Source organism: Ischnura elegans, chromosome 3 (assembly GCF_921293095.1).
Source record: "Ischnura elegans chromosome 3, ioIscEleg1.1, whole genome shotgun sequence".
NCBI lineage: Eukaryota > Metazoa > Arthropoda > Insecta > Odonata > Coenagrionidae > Ischnura > Ischnura elegans.
In genome coordinates this window covers 102,370,734-102,395,474 of record NC_060248.1, presented here as the reverse complement: position 1 = coordinate 102,395,474, position 24,741 = coordinate 102,370,734, and the positions used below count along the sequence as shown (strand labels likewise).

The 24,741-nt window shown below is 38.3% G+C and overlaps 1 protein-coding gene across 4 annotated transcripts in view; it reads right to left on the bottom strand.

The window, feature by feature from the left end:
* Positions 1-24,741, bottom strand: part of LOC124156259 (E3 ubiquitin-protein ligase HERC2) — a 149,075-nt gene that overhangs the window by 25,246 nt on the left and 99,088 nt on the right. For all 4 annotated transcript variants that reach the window (XM_046530682.1, XM_046530685.1, XM_046530684.1 and 1 more), the window contains 16 exons: positions 24,497-24,693; positions 24,065-24,322; positions 23,510-23,953; positions 19,290-19,451; positions 15,952-16,215; positions 15,369-15,737; positions 14,937-15,267; positions 14,128-14,312; positions 13,494-14,009; positions 11,700-12,219; positions 6,719-6,868; positions 5,853-6,212; positions 4,364-4,731; positions 1,321-1,476; positions 1,066-1,181; positions 434-645 (listed from right to left, as the gene is read on the bottom strand). In XM_046530682.1, the coding sequence (XP_046386638.1) occupies positions 434-645; positions 1,066-1,181; positions 1,321-1,476; positions 4,364-4,731; positions 5,853-6,212; positions 6,719-6,868; positions 11,700-12,219; positions 13,494-14,009; positions 14,128-14,312; positions 14,937-15,267; positions 15,369-15,737; positions 15,952-16,215; positions 19,290-19,451; positions 23,510-23,953; positions 24,065-24,322; positions 24,497-24,693 (4,608 nt within the window). The remainder of the gene's footprint in view (positions 1-433; positions 646-1,065; positions 1,182-1,320; positions 1,477-4,363; positions 4,732-5,852; positions 6,213-6,718; positions 6,869-11,699; positions 12,220-13,493; positions 14,010-14,127; positions 14,313-14,936; positions 15,268-15,368; positions 15,738-15,951; positions 16,216-19,289; positions 19,452-23,509; positions 23,954-24,064; positions 24,323-24,496; positions 24,694-24,741) is intronic.

Below are 24,741 nucleotides of genomic sequence, written 5' to 3'. Positions count from 1 at the left end.
CACACCACCAAGCAGGCCTTTAAAGACTTCAAGGCCGTGAATGGTGATTGGACTTATGTACCTAGTGCTGGATTCCCTAGGTGGACTATTGTTAATTGCAATCAACTGAAAGAGTATGGCCAATGGTATATACAAGTTCAACATGTGAGCAGTCAAAGATAAAAAGTGTTAGAGAGTTAACTCATTCAAAATGCTTTTATAATACAAATTACAACTTTCAAAAGCTTAATATCAGAAAGGGATTTAGCATTGATCAAAACATATCCATTTCCAAAGAAATTAATAAGGTCGAACTTATTGGTCAATATCCTTCAAGTAGCCTGAAGACTTTCAGAAATTTATTTGGATGAATTTGAATTAGAAGCTCTAGAACTCAGCATCTCCATTTGATATAGGTAATTTTAAAATAAATTCAGGTGAATTATATTCTTACCAGTGGCATACACTTTCCCATCAGCTGTTACTGCCAACAGAATCTGTTCTCCACCAACAATCCTAACTGGTCGAAGAGCTGATAGTGCATGGCATGCAGCCGGTAGCTTCACCTTAGCTCCTTCTACTCCACCAAGCTGACCTCTGTGATTGTGTCCCCACCCATATATTGTGCCACTACCACCCCAAGAGAGTGTCCAATCTTCTGGTCGCCTATTAAAAAGAACATTAATAGAAAAAATACTGAGCTATGCTGTGATACTAAAGCCTAAGGTACAGATTACTGATCAAGCACAAAAATATTCAGTTGGCTTAGGCTTGAATTTTTTTCTGCACATACATTCTCTTTGTTTAATTTAGTGGTCTCTTTATTTTTCAATTTCACTTGCTTTTCAGATTCTTAATAATAAAAATCAATATCAAAACTGCTTTCTTCTTAGTGTATAACAACCATACATCTACTACTCTACCTATAAAACTTGCTTCATGAACATAATAAGTAAAAGGTTTAATCCTTTTCTTCCCTTCCAATATCTTTTAACAATCATTAGCCTTCTTTTTACAATTCAAAAGAATAAAAATGAGTGCATCACTTCACTTAAATACATTTTCTGTAACAGATAAATTATTCACCTATTGAGCCATAAAAGAAGCTGCTCATCATGTTCCTGGCGGAAAATGGAATGGTTTTCATGGTCCAGTGTTAAATTTTCTCCTTCAGGCAACATTTCAGCAATTTTCTGCTGCACCTAGGAAAACAAATGATTCCTTTACAGCTTAGACTTATTTATGTTAGAAATAAGCAGAAAACATACCAAATTTTTACCATGCATTCAATTTTTAAGGAGCACAGGATTAATAACTTCAATGATAGACATTAATGAATACCTCAAGGCAAAAGCTGATGGGCAGTGGTGTTCTATTCACAAGAGCAGATGCGACTCGTGCAGCCATACAGTACCGCCTGAACCAAGCCCATTTGTGATTCTCTGAACAGCAAGGCAAAGAATCAAGTCCCAAATCACAGCCAAGAGCAACCAGAGCCTAAACCAGATAAAAAACAATGAAACACATGAGTTGAGACATATACCACAGGGCAATACATGATTCCAATTGCATAAATAAAACAAATTTGATAAAAAACTGATTAAAAAAATTAACTTCTAAAAGGTCAATTTTTTTTTAATAGCTTCACAAGAAAATTCACCAGTCCAATAATTCCATAAGAAGTATAAATTTTGAAAGCAGACAACATAATGTAGACAGTGGTTACTTCATATGGGTAAGAGGGTTAAAGGCCATAAACATCCAATTACAGTCAACTCTCCATTATTATACTGATGAATGTAAGGTGAAGTCTGGATAATCAAAAACATGAATAATGTCGTATACAATGGAAGAGGCCAGAATATGGACATTTAAGTCCACAATATTGAAAATATTTAAAATGTGCACTGAAGAAGATCAATAATCCGGAAACCTAAATAGTGGAATGATCTAAACAATAGAATGTTTTTCATAATATTTCAAAATTTCTACTTTTAAAAGCTGAATCATCAAAAATATGACTCAGTGGTTTAACTGATGTCTCAGAGCTTGGCTGTCTTCACTCTAATCCTGCGAGAACTAGTAAATTTATTTGCAGTTTTTTTCTGCAAAATACTCCATTACGTGACTTGGGATACTTACAAGGGGAGACCAAGTACCTTGCTCCGCCTTTTACAATACCATATTTTTTATGGCATTCGGAATTGCGAACACATCTCTGAACTGATAGTGGTTCCATTGAATGGGCCTTAGTTTGGCTGTAATTAATTAATTTCCGAGCGGTATGTCTAACAAGTGTTATATAATCCCAAAATAGAGCCATTCCTCAAGCACGGTCTGTTGGTCTAGAGGTGAGCGCACCAGGCTGTCACCTGGAGGGCTCAGGTTCGATACTTCATCACGATAGTATCTTTTGTAGTTTTCATTTTGATCATACGGCGACAAGTTTTTCACTAATGTTAATTGCAGCAAGCATAGGCACGAGAAAAATTTTTAAGATCACAACGGCGTTTAGGTATTTAAAGCAGTGTCATTTCGAACGCGGAAATATAAAGACTACAATTGCCACCATCCTCAACAGCATGCGGCAAAATGAACTGTGGGCAATAACATTGGCTTTTTTTTTTTTTGAAGAAATTAGATTTGTAGGTGATCCTTTTGTTATTATGCTGGAGGGCTGCGGAAGATTTTGGGAAGCGGCGAGCACAAGACACATTTGGCGTACACTACAAAAGATACTATGGTGACAAAGTATCGATCCTGAGCCCCCCAGGTGACAGCTGGATGCGCTCACCACTAGACCAACGGACCCTGCTAAAGGAATGGCTCTATTTTGGGATTATATAACGCTTGTTAAAAATACTGTCGGAAATTAATTAATTACAGCCAAACTATGGCCCATTCAATGGAACCACAATCAGTTCCGAGATGTGTTCGCCATTCCGAATGCCATAAAAAATATGGCATTGAAAAACGCTGAGCAAGGTATGTGGTCTCCCCTTGTTAGATAAGGTAATTTTGCTCAACAGAATTCATCAATGTACGATGTCAATTTCTCGAACTTTCCAGACTTAATTAAAAGAGAAATGGAAGTGGGTTGAAGTTTACAATGTGTGCCCCTAACACCTAAAATTACTTAAAATCTATCCCAGGAGATCAGTAGTTTTATGAAAAATGTGTGCTAATTGTACTCATGAATGATGACTGTTTATTTTTCTCCTTGAAATATGATTGCCTACTTTTTCATTAATTCAGCTCCAACTGTCATGAAGAGGAATTTTACCGACGTCTTAATCTCACAAGAAGCTATGCTTGCCTAAACATTGAGGATAGTTCATAAACTCTGAGCCTGCAGGCCGGGTAGTCATACAATTCATTTGTACCTGGCGATTTAATCAGTACAGTTACGTGTATGTATGGTAATTGTGATGCTTAGAAGTTTATTGGCTGGCAAAATTAATACCACACACCTCCTTTTGAAGTTATTATTTCTACCTTCATCAGTAAAAAGAATGACCCCTGATTATTCTCTACTTAAATAGTTATGCACAGCTCTGAAGTAATATCGCATATCCTCAAAGCTATATATACCTCATTTCCATGGCGTAAGTATGGGGTGAAATGTAAAATGAGGGGATAGATTCCCCCCAAAGCCTCAGAGAATTAAAAATAAATATTTGACACTATTGTCTAGTTTTGGCATATAATAACTGTATCTGCTAAAAATTAGTTTTTAGAGCCAAAATGATTAAAATGTATTTCCATGCATATCATTTTTAAAAAAATTTTCCGAACCTGGGGTGTGACCCCCATTGCCTGGAGGGGGGTCGCATCCCAGGCTGCTCAATCCCCCCAAACTAGTTTCTAGTTATTCTACTGCCTCATTACATCCAGCATTGGGCATGGTAGGGATTTATCAGTCTTGCTCCATTCATATTTTTTAACATGTTAATCATATCCGTTTTGAAGGTACCCTTCCAATTACTTGTTATAATGTTATTATCAATACGCGTCAAACTCAATAAAATGAGCTTCCAATGCTCTCGCAAAACAGCTACTAAACATGTAGGCTAGGTCGAGCACAAAAAAATGAAAATATATATGTACTACTCTGGGAAAAATTTCACCAAAGCAGACCTCATCATTGCTTGAAGCATATGAAGATGGGTTTCACCCATCAAGGTAAGGGGTCAACTTCAATTTGCCATTAAGTGTTGACAGTCAAAAAGCTTTGTGCAGTGATTGTTAGGAAGGTGTTCAAAAGCTTGAACAAAGGACCCAGTGATTCATACCCAAGAGCTCTACCCAACATCCCACCTCACTTCCCTCATGTCACATTTGCTTAGTGACAAATATGAACTAGAGAATCTATATTAATTCTTACCTTGAAGAAGGCACTGTGCATCAAATGCTTTCCACCACGGACAATAGGATCTTCATATTCATACTGACGTAAAAGAGCTTCAGGAAGACCTTTTAAAAGGATAGAAAGTGCAGATGTTCCAGCAGCTGCGATGCCACTGTGGATTGGTAGAGAGGATGGTGGTACTGCACCAGTTCCAAGAGGGAAAGGACGGAGGTGCTGCTCAGGAAAACCCGAGGACATCTGTGAAATGTTTTGTGAAGAACTGAATCCTTTTGCAATGGTTCCAGTGGGAGAAGAAAGAAGAGATGGCATGTCAACAGCTTTTCCCAACCCAGACAGTAGGAGACGACGTAACCGTTGCAGTGACCACATTCGTTGAGGGGCAGCTGAAAGAAATCATGAAATATATGTACTGATTAAATGATAAGTTTTAGGTCAATTGACAGATGAACAATAATCAACGACCTTGCTAATTGAGTGAAACACATGATTATAATGAAAGAACGAATGAAATAAATAAAAATTTCAAGTTAAAAACTTCATGGGGTTCCCAATCTATAATAGCCAAATTCAGTTAACCTTTTAAAGAAATAGAACACTCACACACTAAAGTACTTAAATACCTTGACAGTAAACATTCATCATATTTGATAATTGAGAAAGAAAGGGACTTCTTGCCTGTTTGATATCCAATGAGTTAGGGCAAACATATTTTTTATTTTGATAATTGGCCACAAAAACAGTATAAATTGATGCAATTTTTGAGGTCAAAAGTACTTTGTATACTCAGAATGCTATGCATTTTATACAGAAGTAAAAAAGTTGAAGGGGAATGAATCCCACTCCCTTATACAATGAAATTTCTGTATTCATAAATTTTCTCTATTCATGGAAACCTATTGTTTGAATACCAAATGGAATAGCTCTCAACGTGGAAAATAAAATAATTTTATTATCAAAGGATATGACTGAACACACCTTAGTTGCATACTTTCACTGAGTCACCCACAAGTCCACTTTAAGTGTGAAAAATCATAGCATAACTGACATTGGAACCCTGGTCTCCTGAATTCACACCAGGTGCATGCATGAACAACCTGCTTAATAACCATATGTAAACTGTAATGATAGGAACTACGCTGGCAAGATAGGAAAAATGGCTAATTTTCACTCAATGCTTTGAGATAGGCGAAAAGGGTTGTTTGGAAAAATAAACAGCTGACTAGTGATCTGTGACATCACAACTTTATCAGTCCACTATCCCATAAAACCCTATCAAAACTCTAGTCATAAAAGTAGTCTCAGCAGTCTGACAGCCACCCAGAAAGTGTAATGCCCATGATTCAATTCCTGACAAGGTGAAATATTTTTTGTGTTTTTGCCCATCATCCTAGCTCCATACCCCAGTTTAAAAAAAATAGGCAGTGTTAGAGCACCCTTTTTAATTAAATTTATTCTATTCTATTCTAAAATTATTAAATTCTTAAACTAAAAGAAATTAACACACCCAAAGATCCTAGTTGAGCACAGGCAGCTAGAGCAGCAGCAAGACGTGATACGATGCCCCGATCGTATAGAGAGGCCGGGGATGATGCAGAGGCAGGAGAGGAGGGAGAGGAGTGGGCAAGGAGACGAGCAGGGAGGCCCAGCCCCCAGCCACATCCCCGACCTCCAGCATCCAGTAGAGCCATGGCCAAATCCACAGAGGGCCTCCAAAGAAGGGAGCGGTCAGAACGCAGCAAGTCTTGGGAAGTGTATCGATTTCGCTGGGCCTCCGCATCCATGGAAATGACAGGGTACACAGTAAATCGCCATCCCCACCCATTGACAGAGCCATCACTGGTAAATTTCCACCTCAGTTCATTCCCTGAAATGAATAATATTTAATACTTATTAAATTAAAACAGCTGTTTAACTGTGAATGTTTCTGTTGGCATAAGTTTCACACACTCCCAAATGGTACATACCAAAGAATAATTTGTGGGAGTTCTGAATATCAACACAGTATTTTAAAGCACTCAACATGAAATGGAAATAAAATTTTTTCTGCAGATATGAATATTATTAATGCAATAAAATATAACATTAATTTAATTAATGAGAAAAATTGCCAGAAAAACTGACCTGGAAAACATCTGTAAGCAAAAATATATTTTTATTATTCTAAAATATTTCCCCCAGTTAATATCATATTCCTAGAATTACATAAAGTGTGAAGTTTTGTTTCTATTCACCCCATTTGATGATAATTACATTACATAATTCAGTTGATGTTAGCCAATTATGGTAATTATGCTAACAATAAGTTTTATATTTTAAGTATGAAAAGAAATGGACACGAATCCTCCTTCCTTAACTAGGTTCACATTTTACCTGAAATATATAGATTTGTGGACCAGTCACTCCATTCTCTACCAGACCGAATAGCTAATGTCCGACCAGCACCATCCATGATAACAAGAGGATCATGGCGTCTTTCTGTTGAACACTGGCGATCAAATTCCACTCGCAGAGCTTCAACACCTAAAAAAAATCAATTAATATATCAATTTTTTTATTGAAAAAAAAAAGAAATACATATAAAATTACAATACAAAAAAAAAATTACAGAGTAAGAATTTATGGGAATATTTGTTCATGAGGGGTAACAGAAAGGTACACAAAAAGAAGAGCATAAAAGAGCAAAGAAAACTTTGTGAAAATGAATCTATTGATATGCCTCACTAAATTTGGCATTCTGAGCTGATTTTTAGTTCCCTCACAACAGTCAAGCTACCCAGAGTTGTCCGATGGCAGAAGAAGGAGAAGAACCCTGGCGACCATACGCAGATTTTGGGGGAGGGCATGGGGTATGTGCCCCTCCTCCCCAGACAATTCAAATATAGACAAGATGTAGCCGGAGCCAGAAGCATACGCCACAATTCCCTTTGTGGTGGGTACATCTGAAAAGATTGCCAGAATGCTCAGAAAGCACAACATAATAACATGTTTCAATTGCGTGACAAAGATATCAGACATGCTATCCTGAGCGAAGGACAAACTCCCAATGGACCTTTATGAGGGAATATATCGAGTGCCTTGTTCATGCAGGAAATATTACATTGGCGAGACTTGCAGATCAATGAAAGTCCGATTGCAGGAACATTGAACGGCTACTAAAAACAAGCAGCACCAACTCTCAGCCATATCTGAGCATGCTTGGAGTGAATCTGGACATAACATCCTCTTTGAAGACGCCAGGTTAATAGCTAAAGAAAATAAATACTTCCCTCGGCTGATCAGAGAAGCTATTGAGATAGCGAAAACGCCAGCGAATTTCAACAGGGATCAAGACTACAGCCTGCATATCGCATGGAAGAGGATTCTCCGAACCACCAACAATGAGAGATGGACAACCGACCTATGAGAGAGCAGCAGCGGATCACCAGCCGCCACCGCCTATATAAGGCGGAAAATTTTATGCCTATAAAAGGCGGAAAAAATTTTCCGAGTTTCACCTTCGACCTGAAGATGCTGACTGCAATGTCAGCAAAACTGTTGTCACAAGAACACAATATGGTTATCCTTTCTTTTGTTTTGTGTATTATGGAGCCTCAATCATTTAATTTCATGCTAAAATAAAGAGATTATTTTGTACATTGATGGTTGTATGTTTTTCTTAATCTCAAATATGAGGGGACAGTTTGCCTGTCAGGTCCTTGTGCCCCCCCAGAAAAAAATCCTGGATCCGGCCTTGCTGGCCACTGCATGTGTTGCTCGGCCACTCGCTCACCCCTGTTTAAAACCCACACCCTTCCCTTTCTATACAATGTTGTAGCTTGGATGTGAATCATCAGAAATAATAGGAAATATTCTTTCCTCAGTTATCTCTTATAGGAGTGCGAGGAACCCTTTCTTTATAGATTTAGATCTGTTATAGTTTAACCATAGATATTTTAATTTCTGACCTGGCAACTTTTGCCCCTGCCTCTCTTTCAACCCTTCTTCCTATTATGAGACATCTCTTGCCACGTCAACTGTAATTACAGACTAGTTTTTTTTGTAGAAGTGTAGTGACTACTGAGGACTTGAGAGGTAGTAGAAGGCAAGTGAAATGCATGAGGTAAAATTTGAATGGACAGGGTAGCTTGGATGAGTACATTATTTATTACTTTAAAGTGCATGTTTGTGAATCTTTGGGTTCCATGATCACAGAGATACCAAAACCATTGGAATCCTTTGTCATTCCTTTTACAACACCTAGGACTTACATATTTTGATTTATTATGGAATAAAAGTTAAGTTAAAAATTTGGTAAGGCATAAAAATAATTGAGTCATCCATAGAGCATCCCCTTAAACCAATGAAAACATGACATAGGAATGATTGAAGTCACTCACTGTACATATTGTATTTTCCTATATACTGTAGAGATATTTTTGTAAATTTTGGATAGGACTGCATGTCGAGTACTGCAAATTCGACAAGAAAAAAAGGACAAAGGTTATCCAAACACAACTCCATAAGTTGTACTTTATTTTTTGTCTTTTCATCATCATTTTATACTGAACACACCTATAACATTTAATAACAATAATCAATACACTTCCATCAACAAATGTACGCAGTTTTACAACCACCAATGCTGCATGTGAAGTACCTTTGACTAAATGGCTGATATGGAGCAGTGTCATTAATGTGGTTAAAGTTGAATTTTCCTGACTTCAGAAATTTTCCTCATGTACAGTAGAACCTCGGTTATACAACCCTCAGTTATAGGATGACCTCACTTATACACCGATTATTTTTGGCCCGGTGAATAACCCCATATGAACCCATGTATTTCCAACCTCGGTTATGAAACTTTTCACTTATACGACGACCTCTGTTACAAAACATGTATTTCCTGTCCAATGAGATAAAATACCTCACTTATATAACTTGTCAGGGAACTGCTCTATGAGGAGATTGGAGTAAGCGCGCCGATTTTAGTCACAGGAGCAGGAGTAGTATGTCCTAATTACAGAGATATGTCAATAAAGAACAATAAGTTTTAATAATGATGCTGTTTATTATATATTAATTTTAACTATGGGAGATGATCGTCAATCTGGAATTATGAACCTTGGAATAACTACCTCTAATGGAAGATTTTATAGAATTTTTCCAAGGTTATGTTTTCCATAACCACAGTGAAATAATGCCCAAATGAGCAGTAAAAAATCCTCGCGTACCAAAATTTTGGCTCCCAAGGTTATCCAAAAAAGATTATCATATTTGCAGTATGGACGTAAGTCGATGGTGATTCAACACAATGGAAAAAACAGCATGCATGGTCTCATTCCGCGGGCTAATCCCACATCTGTGGGACGAATTGCACCACGGGAAAGTTACTTATGCGGCACGCAGATCAAAACCAACCCAACTCTTAACTCAATGGGTTTAAATGAAACATAGTTGGACCTTGAATAGCTATTAGCTTAACTCTGCCTGGTGGCAAGCATTTATTTTTTAACAGAACGAGAGTTAGTGTGAATGCCGTCGGAGAATAACTCACGTTGTCAGTCGTCCCTTAATCATTAAAGTCAAATTCAAAACGTGAAAGATAAGTCATTCCTGAGTCGAAAGTTATTTTTGATTCAGGAATGCCTTGTAACCATTAAATCGAAGTAAAAAAGTGTCCAGTGTTGTTATCAGAAATGGGAAAATAAATTATTCTGTGAAGACAAATGATGCTGCTTGTTAGTCGAAGTTCCAGCTGCTGAAATCGCGGACGAATGCCGACAGAGAAGCTATACCCAGTAGATTCAATCTACTAATGCTAAAATTTCATGGGAAAATTCTTTTTTACTGCATAAGCATTATAGAGAGGGGAGTTTTTTTCCAGGCTCTTAATTTATTTTTCTTCATTCATCACTGACGGCAGTTGTACAGTTATTTCAATTGCTCACTTAAAAGAAGTGATCTAAGCACCGGAAACATCTTAGTTACTGAACATCCCGGGTACCAATACGCTTTGGTGGGGGATGGTAGTACCTGGGTGGGAGGCTACACCCTCCCCTCACGAAGCAACGGGGATTCCCGGAGAATTAAAAAAAATGACATGACTGTAAATATATTTTACATCATTTTGGCACTTAAAATTTAACTGTATTCAGATGCAGTTGCTGTATATCAAAGCTAGACAATTGTTATAATGTTTTTTTATTCCTTTGAGGCTTTGTGGGGGATCTATCCCCTCATCCCCCATCATACTTACGCCACTGCCGGGTGCGTATGCTCTGTATTATCTATGGTATGGTATGGCATTTAGAGGGAGGTAACTGACAGCTGGGGTCATTTTTGCCATGAGGTACAGGAGGGAGGATAGAAACCCGGCGTTGGAATTAGCCAGGCTGTAACAATAGCCTTGATGTCCCATCTGCCGGAGAGTGTGTTGCACTGGAAGTTCCCTCCACACTACAGTCAAGCAGGGATACAGCCATCTCTGAAAACTTCCCACACGGTGTGAAGCCTTCCTAATGCATATATGTGAAATTTTGCTCCCTAATTATGGGGTTAATTTGGATGCCTTTCCTTGGGTATCTCATTTCTCCAATCCTCCAATCTTGAGTTTGTCTTTAGGTGGTAAAATGAATTTCCTGAAAACTGTTATTAATAAGCCAACTTTTTTTTGGAAAATTGGCCTCTCTGTGAACATTAAGTATCAACATTCCAAAATTTCCCAGTATGATAGCCTTGCCGCTTAGTGCCAGAAATGCTAGCAATTTGACCAAGATGTTCAACCATGGGTAATGTTGTTCAGGAATGCAAAGTTATGTTTCTCTTAAAGTAACACATCATCTGTGATGTTGCTTGTGAATAAATTGTAATTGGATAGATTAATGCCAGGTGAGTCTGATCTCATTTCTACATTACATACATTTCCATTCACTGCTCTTGAAATTATTTAAATTTACTAGACAAAACCAAAGGAAGAAAATTGTGCCTGTGGTAAATTTTTACACAGACTTACGTTAAAGAATGCAATACTAGGAAATGCACAGGATGTTAGTCAAAAGCAGATGATCCTGAAGATCATTTTTAAATGTGATGATTCCCAACCTAAAAATTATATTAACCCCAAATTATACTTATTAATGCTAGGCTACTATGTATTTGTCCAAAATCAATAAAATAACTGATCCAACTGCTTCTTAAAAACCTATAATAAACGCTTAGTTAAGAAAATATTGTGTCCAAAATTCCCCAACGATAATAATAATTACATGATAGCATAAATGTGTCCCGAACAGCTCCCTCAAAACATCTCATGACAACAAACGATGCGGAGCCATAACATTCAGTTATAGAGGGAAACAGACTTTCCACCAACCTGGAATGTGGACGTGGCCAAAGAGGAATGCATCATCAGTATATGGATGGCTGCTTTCTTGGACAACTGGCCTAGGAGCCAAAAGAGATCTTGAACCTCCTTCTGCAGATACAGGAGTGGAAAGACCGCCCCCTCGGATGACTGAAAGCACTTTGTTTTCACCTTCACCTGAAGCCACATCTTCAAGCTCCGTTATGCACATTTCCAACAACATCTCTCCAATCCCTGGATGAACCTTAGCCAAAGTCACTAAAACCCGAGATATAATTTCAGCAGCAGCTTCCCCTTCCCCCAGTCGCACTGAAGCACTAACAGGAAAATTAGATCCCATACGACCTCCAACAGCAAGCTTCAACAGGTCCACAAGAGATCGGGCATCATCACGATTCAAGATCCTCACCAAATCATCCAGGCTACCTTGCCCTTTATGCACTCCTTGATCAGGCACTTTGTTGTTCTTGATGTCATCTCTCAAATCAGTTGCTCCTTCTCTTGCTTCTGTGCTCACAGCAGCTTGAACCTAGCACACCAAAGAGGGTTTCACAATTAACTTTCAGCCACCACTTAAACAATGAAATATGTAACATCAATTGAGAATTCTTCTTACTGAACCAGAAAAGGATGCTAAAAATAATCATGTGATACAAGTGATAGTTTTTTTTTTTCAAATTGTCAAAATTTTTCTCAAACTGTTTCTGCTAGGTGGTGCGCATGTAGGATTATAAAAATAATACTTGCTGGTCAATATATATCATTCTAGTCTCTTAGCCAAAGTGAATGTAATCTTATATGGTTACCACAACTTTTGTTTTAGGTACCAGAAATGTTCTTCTAAAACTTATTGTAACTTTCTTAGCAAACATATGAGTAGATGTGTGAGTACTCAAAAATTCGAATCGAGTCAAGTAGTTGGACTTGACTTGAGTGCTTCGAGTAGTATTACGAATGTCGAGTCGAGTCGTTACAGTTGCAGAGCTGTCAAGGCCAGTAAGTTCAGAAATCTACAAACAAAAGGCACGAACAAGAAACTCATGTAATAATATCGTTTTTAAAGTTGATAAGTCATTCTAATCCCATGGCCTAGGAGATTCAGCTTGTTATATACATAGCAATCAACCACTATAGTAATCAATGTGGGTGACGAATGCCTTTTTGACTTCCGGCCCGGTGGCGTAAACGGAGTGGATCGCTGTACCGCTCATATTTTCTTATGTAGTACTGTTGTACCCTACCATACTTTCTTTACTCAAACACTGAGAGAATATGTAAAAACAGGAAGTGTTCTTTCTTTACTTAAAAACAGTAAGTATAAAAACCGTAAGGTCAAACTGTAAGTATAGTGCCATGATTTTTATTTTATTTATTTCCCATTTCCCCGTAAACAGCACTTTGCGGCCTTTATAACGGGTTTTTCAACATCAACAACTTACAACACAAACATCCATGCCCTGGTTAGGGATCACCTACCCAGGCGGGATTCGAACCCGTGACCTACGGACTGGAAGGCGAGGACTTTACCCCACCGCCACCGAGGCGAGGCCGGATTGGAAGTATCATTCAAATCAAGAACTTATTTTACATGAATTACACTTATATGACTGCATCATGAAAAATTACTTCACTCAAATACAAAAAAAGTACCACTCCTTCATGTACTACAGAGTAAAAATTCCCTAATGGACTAATAACAGACAAAAACATTTCCTTATTTGGTCAAAGTCACAGGCCTGCTTACTAATGTCTAATTATCTCTCTGCCATAGCTCATAACCATTCCAGCAAACACCCTCCTCACCTGTGAGACCAATGATGAGGGCACAGCATTAACCAAACTGCTACTCATTGGTTTTGATCCTCTTCTGCTCCCCACAGATGAATGGGAGGTAGCACTGGACATCAATGATGGGAAAACTGAGAGTGGGCTTGCTGCCGCAGGAACATTCATCTGATCCACAGAAGCTGGTATGCCAGCTTCCTCACTCTCGGGAGTCGTGGAATAATGTGGACTCAGGGCCACCCCGACTGCTCCCTCACCATCACCTGCACCTCCTTCTGTTTCAGAGGCTGGGGCCTCTCCTCCACCTTGAGCCAGGTCCTCCTCCCCAAGAATTTCAGGACCTACAACACTCACTAAAGAGTCTGGCTCCTCTGGTGATGTGTCAACAGGCTGCATTGGTTGACCTTGAGCATCAGCATTTGAGGCCCTCCTAATCAAATTGCTAGGAACCTTGGAAGGAGGGTTGTGAGGAATGTTGCTCGCATCAATATGAGCAGATAAAATGGCAACCACTGCATCCCTTGCAAAAAGAACCTGTGAAAATACCAGAGTGATGAAAATTTCATGAAGTCATGTAATGCAGGTAATGGAGTTCAAGTCAGAGTCATTCTGTTTTTGGATGTGTGTATTACAAATCAATTAGAAAACCTACCTGAAGAGCATCGAGAACATGCTGAAGAGCAACCTGCTTTCCTGTATCAGTTTTGAGACTTATTATCATCTTTGATAGTGATGGCCTTGATAGAGTAGCACTGGATGCATTCAAGGTGGAAGATGAAGCATGGGATTGTGCACCAGTTGAAGCTCCAGCAGATGGAGTGTTTGTAGCTGCAGCTCCTAAATAAATCAACAATGAAATGAGAATGGTAAAATACAATGAGGAAGCAAGAGCTTTAGGAGATGAGAACTTTTTTCAAAGAGAATATTACTTTAGATGAAGTAATAAAAATCAAAACCTTCACTTTGGTACAGTTATGGGATTTAACCCAAAGTCCTCAACCAAATTTTCTGAGGATGATGCAGGATTCTTTGCTTTTATCACAGTCTTTAGGATTCATTATTTTGATTTTATTATGGTAATTAATAATCTGGGAACTTAAAAAATCCACTGTTTCTTCTACACTGCTCATGTCTGGCAAAACCTCTAATGTGGGACAACTATGGCCCCAACAATGCTCAACTATATGTGCTTGATGGTAGTAGATGGATTGGGCATATTCAAGGTAAAAGCAGATAAGATGAGAGTAGAAATCATCTTAAGACTACTGTAAGCAAAACAAGTAAAATAAAAAAGAATTCCTTTCCAAAACAAATGATGGATATTTTATTAATATCCATCACTCAGGCAGAATTAGCAACTGCACTCAACTGAAGTCAATGCATACTAGACCAAAATGTATACCTAGATATATTGGTGTATCACAACTAGTGTACGAATCTTGATTATCTACTCTAACTCACCATCATCCTCAGATGCCATTACAGCCATTCCAAGCATTGCTGAGCCCAATGGATCACGCTCAACGGCAAATGCAACTGGGTCTCGTGATGGTGGAACAAATTCTGTGTACGGCGCTCTAGTGGAATGTGGCAACAATGCATCAGATGACGCTGCACCTCTGCTCGAATCAGGAACTTCCTCTTCCACTGTCCAGGCAATGGAGTGAGATGATCCACAGGCAACTCGATTGATTTTGACACCTTCGAGCCCTCGTACAGGGGCTGGACGACGGTTAACAGCTGTAGTTCCATTACCCTGCTGTCCATGATCATTGTCTCCCCAAGCAAATACCTGAATTGAATAAAATTTCAATATATCAAGTAAACACTGTGAATATAATATTTTTCGAAAATGACACACATTAGCCATTATTTATGACTGCTTTCCATTACCTGCCCATCATCGGTAACAGCAAGACAATGTAGAGCTCCAACTGCTACTTGCACAACTCTGCGTCCAAGCAATGCTCCCTCAACTTTGGTTGGCCTACGAGCATGCCTATCCACTCCGTGACCCAAGCGGAAGTAGTCACCTTTGCCCCATGTCCACACCTCACCTGCTTCAGTGAGAGCCAAAGAAAATTGGGCACCACACTCAACCTGAATAACACCTTGCCCATTTAAACGTTCCACATTGCGAGGAAGGGTGCAGCCTTCACTTCCTCCTCGTCCCAGTTTGCCAAAATCACCATCACCCCAGGAAAACACACTACCATCCAATGTTAAAGCTAGAGTTTGAGCATCTCTGGATCCACAAGCAACCTGTTAACACAATAACAACAAAGTTATACATACATTAAATATTAATTCATAGATGAACTAATAATAGACAGTAAAATAAGTACATATTAGGATACTAATAATAAAATATAATCTAAGGCTTCATTTACATCCTGCATATTATAATCAGCAACAATTATGGATGAATAGTTGAATTTACTTTCTTAAATGATCCTGATTGAGGTCAATAAAATACCTGTATAACTCGTAGACCAGCCAAAGCTCGAACTCTCTTGGGTCGATGCTGGGAAAGCAAATCTCCATGACCTAATCGACCATATTCTCCAAGCCCCCAGGTATAGAGTTCTCCTGATGCTGTCACAGCTGCAGAGTGAGATGAACCACAAGCTATGTCTCGAATTCTTTTTGTTCGTAGAGCCTCAATCATTCGAGGAGAATGGACTGAGAAGCAACTTCCATGGCCAAGCTTACCATCATCTCCTTCTCCCCATGAAAATACCTACAAAGTTCAACAGCATTAATCTTCTTTGAATGTGTAACTATGATTCAATTAGATCAATTTTAAGAAAAAAATGCTACAAGTTAATTTATAATACTTGAATCGCAAATTATTCCAACTTGAATAACGGAAATTTATAGTTCAAGAAGTACCAATAAGATTTCTATAAGCTCACATAATTTCTATGAAATAACTCCTACAATGAGACTTCAGTAATAAATGTTAATAAGTATAATGTAGTAGAGCCAATTATCCATCATTTCATAAGCCATTCTTTAGATATTCTATTACAGTGGAACCCCGATCGATCATTCCCACATGGATCGTTTTCCTGCATTCATTGTTCGCTGTTCCTGGTCCAAAATAAAGTTCCATATAGGCAATGTAAGTTTTTCCCGCATCTTTCGTTCCCCCAAGTATCGTTTTCCTGCATTGAAAGTTTGGAGATCGTGGTCGCATCATATAATTTTCCCACATCCATTGTTTGATGAAAATAAGACAAAGTGTTTACAAAGCATTATTAATGGCTAATAACGACAGGCAAGTAGTTTGAATCTTCCACAGGAGATTGAACTACCATAGGGAGAAGCTCAGTGCCGTGGGATAGTTACATTAGCGCATTTCCCAAGATCCGCTATCCCCTCCATTCGGCACTTGCTTCCCCCATCTGATGCTTCTCCAAAATAAAAAAAAAGGTCCCAGCTCGCACAGGGATCGTATTGTGAAGACCTTAGCTTTGAAAGAAAACATCAAGTTACGCGAGAACAATAGAAACATATTTCACACCTCTCCCATTCTCGCCGAATGAACTTTTTCAGCCAACATCCTTCAAAGTTCCCAGTTTCTGGAGGTCAACTGCTACATGAATCACCTATTAGCCCAAAAGGTGTCTAACAATGAATTTCGGCATTTGGCACTATACTTTTATTAGATTGAAATATTAGTAATGTTCACATAATTTAAAAAAATTAGACCAAACATGACGTATTTCTAATGTTATTAAAGCATTTTTAGCAAGGAAATATGTAGTTGGAAAAATACGATGGTGATTTCTGGAGAAACTCGATATCCTCGCAGCCGAGCTTCTTGGCAGTGAAGTGGCATTTTTTTTCTTCCAAAAATGAGACATCAGGTTACAATTTACGAGTTTTAATACTAGTCTCACTTGTCAGAGTTACTGATGAAGCGATATCTCCTCAGGATATTTTGTTTCTACCTATTAACAATCCTAATTCATCTGCTCATCTGGCGCTACACTATTTAGAAATGAGTGGGTAAGTTGCCTTCTCTTTTGGACAAAATAATTTGCACATTCATATGGTCAAGCTGAACCCCCTGCAGTATGCTCTGCATATGCATTACGCAAAAGAATTAGTGCCGAACTTCATTTTGTATGAATGGTTCCATACTTTCCAGGGTGGTTGCACTTCAACCCAGCAATTGGAAGAGCATCGCAGACACCTAAGATTAGGACAATTGGAAAAATCGGCAGTGGCTGAGCATCACAACATCCTCGAGAATCATATGATTCACTGGGAAGAAGCGAAGCTGCTCTGTCGATCTCATGGATACTGGGACCGCGTAGTAAAAGAATCCATTCAGATTTGAAAAAACAGCAATAACATCAACAGAGACTGCGGCTATGATTTGAGCCATCAATGGGATCACCTCTTGAAAATACGAGGGGACTGGCAGCCAATCAGGAGACGCTGAACCGCCCTCACCTACAAATTTCTGTATATATACCCCGAGACTTTGAGGATTGGTATTGGATTCCTGAATCCCTGAAGACGATGGGCGAGTTGTCCATCGAAACGTTGGAAGGAGAAATGGAGGACCTGACCCGGTGCAAAACCCGAGAAAACTTCACTGTATCTGATGATGCCGGTCAGTCTGAATAGTATCAAAATACCTGATGCAATTTTGCATGTGATGCTATTAATATGGATTGACAAATCTAAACCTTAGCTTAGGCACAAGCCTAGGAAATTAATTTGTGAGGTACTTTCTATAATCGTAGATAGCAATTTAATCAATGGGCTACTGAGTGGAGGAGACCTTTTAGAGTAAAACTGAAGATAGGCTGTTCTACTGATATTTAAGGAAAGAGAATTTTTGATTCACACCATTTTGACATCTTTGGAACAGAAGTTTTAGAACCATTAGTTAACGCAAGTAGATTTTCAGCTTTCACAAGGCAAGAGGTATAATCAGCATACAGTATAGTAAAATTATCAGATACATACTGGGACAAGTCATTAATATGAATCAAAAACAGAAGTGGACCAAGAATTTAGGCTTAGGAAACACCACAATTTGTTATAAAGGGTAAGGATCTAACATTGACAGGACCATAGCAAATAAGCTAAAGCACTAAGCTAGCATTGATAGATAGCTCTCAAGTAAATATGATGTTTCCCTCAAAAAAATTACGTCACTTGGAGAATTATGTTTACTTCCCAAAGCAATGGTCCTGGGTATTAGTTGTTGGTTCCTGTTTCTTCTTCGGCACCCTAATATGCTAGATCAACATTTGCATTAGACAATACATTTTTGCGTGAATGTTAATCTTCTCCACGAAAACATCAATTTCATTAATTGATCATTTAATTATACAAAAAAAATCATCCTAAAAACAGTGGTTTCAGGCACTGGTTCTTGGTCCCTGTTCCTTTATTAACAAGATAAGGTTTTTTTTATATAGCATTTCCCATACTTAAACAAATGAGCAGGGTTCAAAATGGTTTTCGTGACAATCACTTCAGTGGTGATTCTTTTTAATTCTGGTTCCAGTTCTGACCTCAAGAATGAGTGGAACCAAGAATCCAACCAACACATCCCAATACATTAATTTGCCCATACCATAATTGCTAACATTATTCTAAAAGAATTCTTTGCAAAAAAACTAGAGTTTACTAGAAAATATACAATTTTTGCAAATGGAAAAGCGTTGGTTACTATCGATCAGTTACTTAATAAACCTAAGATAAAGTTAGGGTAAAAATTAATTTAGAACAGATTCATAACATAAACTCAGAGATCACCATGATATTATTTTGTGAATTGAAACTTACCTTCCCATCCACAGTAAGAGCTAATGCATGCTTTCCTCCAGAGTGTACAGCTACTTTGCAAACAACATACTGATTCAATGCTGTGATCTGTCGAGGAGTAGCAACATTACTTCGATGTCCAAGCCCAAGACGTCCATTTGTTCCTTCTCCACATGAGTATACCTTAGAGGAATGGAATGAAAAAGCTCTATTTTTTAACTGTTTTAAAGCACTATAACTTATATACTGATTAAAAACCCTACACTATAAAAAAAGGGAGTATCCTAAATGCCAGCACAATAAAGGTTCCAAAAAAATCACCACATACAATGAATAATTATAATAAATTTTAGATGGAAAAACTAACAAGGACATGAGGCAAGGAAATTAAAGATTTTGGAATTAACTTAAAGAAAAAAATCACTTCATTTAATGGTTGAACCATGCCTGAGAAAGGTTTTCTTCTACTTACTAATTTTAGATAAACACTAAGAGATAATTTTATAACCTGGAACACCCATGCCTCACATAGCGCAAGGGATGTGTTCCTTGGGGTCTTTGCACTATACGAATTTGCTTAATATGAGAGCATTTTAACATTGGGAAGATAGGGATGCGTTCCTGGTAGCATAGGTCTTGGGTATCTAATTTCCTCTAAACCATATATATTCCCATAAATAGCCTTAGAATACCTTATTTATATACATTTTATAGTTTAAAGTATCTTTAAAGATAGTAGGCACGCATTCAAAGAAAGTTATTTAAGAAGAAATTCGTACATGCTTTTGAAATTCCCTCCTGTCGTGTGGGTGGGCTAACATCTGCTATCTCAGGGGTTTGCAATGCATTGCTGGCAGTTGACGATTTTTCAAACCAGTCTAAAAACAACTATTGTGTCACCCAGGCCCTTTTGTCGCTCATCGAAATGATAGGCAAATGCTACTTTGAATGCCATTTCATAGCTAATGGAGTTTATGAATGATAAATCATTTTAATTTGAAGTCCTCCGAGACATTATCAGCTATGTGAAATTCTTTAAATGCCTTGAAACCTGACCCAGGTTTTACTTCCCTGAAAATGAATGAACGAGAATGCATTCTTTTCTACATCAATAACACTAAAAACTAGTTGAGGGGGAAAGGAGCCACTTTCAATCACAGCTTAGAGTTCATAAGAAAATGTTGCGGTGACTGCGTTATCAACACTTGCAGATTCACTTGATATCGCCACACTGAAAATACCTGCTTTCCGTTTAAAATTCTGGAACCAACCGGAGCTTTCACTAAATGTCTCGGAGCGATTAACACCCTCGTCTTTTTTTACAGATTCACAATGAACTTTCCGTATGTGTTGACCGCTTGGTTGAAGTTGGTGCGGTTGAGGTCACTGATGTTTTAACTTGGTCTTTATTCAGAATAAGGCATCGTGATTTTAAACTTCCGCACAATATAGCTTTGACGCTCTCCATTTTCAAAGCAATTGACCTCTTTCAATTTCTCTTCTAGGTTTATGGTATTTCTTGATAAATTCTTGATTTTTCTACCCGCATTCCTATTTTTTGCTATTTTTCTCTTGGTTTTTACTCTGTATGACTCTATCAAAATCACCTTCTACTGCTGAACTGTAATCCTGAGACACAGAGGGCCTATGACTCCTGGGAGGGAACGAAGCTTTTGTGTTTGAGACTCTATAGCGGACCCTTTTATGTGTTGATGCTATTAATACGCAACTCGGTCACCCCTCCATTTCTCCCTCGTGAATACTGATGACCATGGAGGCTTTAGCTTAGATCTTCTACCTGGAAGTCAATCGCCCAACGGCAAAAATTACGTCTCAAACAGTATTGCTTTAAAAAAATCATTTCCACTAGCTCCACGCTTAATTAATGATCTAAATTAACTACACCCATGTCTCGTATAGCGTAAGGGATGCGTTCCTTGGGGTCTTTGCACTATACGAATTTGCGTTATACGAGAGCGTTTTAACATTGGGAAGATAGGGATGCGTTCCTGGTAGCATAGGTCTTGGGAATTGAATTTCCTCTAAAACATATATATTCCCATAAATAGCCTTAGAAAACATTATTTATATATTTTTTTATAGTGTAAAACATTTTTAAAGATGGTATGCACGCATTTGAAGACTTTTATTCACGTTAAAAAAAATTCTTACGTGCTTTTGAAATTCCCTCCTGTCGTGCGGGTGGGCTAACATCTGCTATCTCAGGGGTTCGTAATGCATTGCCGGCAGTGGACGATTTTTCAAACCAGTCTAAAAACAACTATTGTGTCACCCAGGCCCTTTTGTCGCTCATCGAAGTGACAGGCAAACGCTACTTTGAATGCCATTTCATAGCTAGCGGAGTTTATGAATGATAAATCATTTTAATTTGAAGTCCTCCGAGTCATTAGCGGCTACGTGAAACAGTCTTTAAATGTCTTGAAGCCTTCCCAGGTTTTCCTTCCCTGAAAATGAATGAACGAGAAAGCATTCTTTTCCAATAGAATATCGTCTCGTCAACACTAAAAACTAGTTGAGGGGGAAAGGAGCCACTTTCAATCACAGCTTGGAGTTCATCAGAAAATGTTGTGGTGACTGCGCTATCAACACTTGCAGATTCACCTGATATCGCCGCACTGAAAATACCTGTTTGCCGTTTAAAATCTGGAACCAACCGGGGCTTACACTAAATGTCTTGGAGCGATTACCAACGTTGTCTTTTTGTACAGATTCACTATGAACTTTCCGTATGTGTAGACCGCTTGGTTGAAGTTGGTGCGGCTGAGGTCACTGATGTTTTAACTTCGTCTTTATTCAGAATTAGGCATCGTGCGTTTAAACTGCCGCGCAATATCGCTTTGACGCTCTCCATTTTCTAAGCAATTGACCTATATCAATTTCTCTTCTAGGTTTATGGTTTTTCTTGATAAATTCTTGATTTTTCTTCCCGCATTCCTATTTTTTGCCATTTTCTCTTGGTTTTTACTCTGCATGGTTCTATCGAAATCACCTTCTACTGCTGAACTGTATTCTTGAGACGCAGAGGGCCTACGACTGCGGGGGGGGAACGAAGCTATTGTGTTTGAGACTCTATAGCGGACTCTCTTATATGTTGATGCTATTCATGCGCAGCTCGGCCACCGCTCCATTTCTCCCCCGTGAATACCGATGACCTTGAAGGCTTTAGTGTAGACCCTCTACCTGGAAGTCAATCGCCCGATAACCTATGACGGCAAAAATTACGTCTCAACCAGTATTGCTTTAAAAAACTCATTTCTACTAGCCCCACGCTTAATTAATGATCTAAATTAACTCATTCTGTTAAGGAGACGAGATAAATTACTTAGGTAGGCCGGCTATCTGGACCCAATGACTAGTAATCCTTTTGGCCATTGCACAGCAATGGATTTCGATTAATATATAAACAAAAAAGGAGATTTGAGGCAAGCAATAATTTTTGTATGCGTAAAATGATAGAAATTTCCTGGTTACTTAGCGCAAGTTCACGTTTTATCACGAGAGCGTTTAAGATTTTTGATTAGGCTACACTGCGTTGCAATGTTTCCCCGAGGAACGAATTTGCGCTATATCGAAATTGCGCTAATCGAAATTGCGCTATACGAGACATGGTTGTATTGTCATTCTGTTAAGGAGACGAGATAAATTACTTCGGTAGGCTGGCTATCTGGACCCAATGACGAGTAATACTTTTGGCCATTGCACAGCAATGGATTTCGATTAATATATAAACAAAAAAGATTTGAGGTAAGCAATACCATTAATATGCGTAAAATGATAGCAATTTCGTGTGTACTTATACATTTTATCGTGAGAGCATTTAAGTTTTTTGATTAGGCTACACTGCGTTGCGATGTTTCCCCGAGGAAAAAATTTACTCTGCATCAAAATTTTGCTAATCGACATTGCACTATTCGAGGCATGGGTGTATTATATTCCAATTTATATTATAAAAATAAAATAATTAATAAACCTCATATATAAATAAACTGCCACAAAAAGCAATTGACGAGCAACAACTTTTGCTTGAAAGCCTCATTAATGAAAAATATCTCCATATGTATACGCAGGAAAAAAAACATGCTTTGACAAACATTAGATAAATTCTCTCTTCATTCTGAGATTTATGTAAGACGATAATTTAAGAGCTAAACATAAAAATAAGTTAATATACAGTAAGCAAACCATCAAAATTATAAGGTCACAATGACTACAGTCCATACCTTTCCCTCATGTGATACAACAAACAAAGATTTGGAGCCTCCAGCAATATGGGTTGGTCGGAGACTGGACAGCACATCCGAAAGGATGGGAGTTTTTACTTTAGACCCTTTCAATCCTCCCAACTGGTCTTTATCATTCAATCCCCATACATAAACTCTTGAACGACCCTTAGGGACGTGTGTGGCTGACAATGGTTGGACATGACTTCTAAGAGATGCTAGACCATCTTCCTCCCAGTCAGATGCTAAGAAAGCAGCCATTTCAGCATCTCCATACATATCAAGAGCCATATTCCTATGAGAATTTCCCTTGTCATCTAAATTTTCACCATCCAATTCAATGTCTTCATCTAAATCATCTTCTTCTTCTTCATCCCAGTTATCTTCAGTATGTGGCTTCGAGTCAATATTTTTTTTGTAGCCAACCACTCTCAAACCATGTATCTATAAAAAAAAGAAAATGAAACTTATTATTTCCAAGTTTCCTCTTGGAAGGGGCCAGAAAAAAAGAGTGGTTATCAGAAGCTGAGGGATTGAGGAAAAGCTATGACTTACCTTGCAATCAACACCATAGCTACGGCATGACCGAATCGCAATTTCAATGCAGGCATAATATTCCTTAAGATCAGAAACAAGTGCGACTGTGGTGTCCGTTTCCAAAATGTTTACAGTGCTCAGCTTATTCATAGAGTTAAATGTGTCACCTCCACTGACGACTACTAAAGAGGGAACATATGTAATATCTGACTGGTCGACAGTCATCTGCAGGAGATGGATTATAACATCTGGCTGCATCTCCAGTCTTATCCAATGCTGTAGAATTAAAAAAAAAAATTAAATAAATATGTGAGCACAGTGAGTTGTTTCCCAAAGTTAAAAATTTTCATGAAAAATGATGAAATGATTTAACTACCATTACTAGTATGTACTAAACAGATTAGTAAGGCCCATGAGACAAAAAATATTTGAGAACTGATTCATAGATACCTTTCCCTGTGGACCACATGTTTGCCAGTAACCTCCCGAGTGATCAACCATTCTGTGAGCAGTGGCGTCACGAGATGAAACAGCTAAGGTTCTAACACACTGAGACCAATCATCAAACAATGGGCTTGGGCTATCCTCTCTTTTATCTCGGCTTCTTTTATGACGACCAGGTTTCCCAGCAAAAACAGCAGCACTTCCTATGATAGTAAGAGATTGAATTTGGTTTCAACTAATGATAGGAGAGT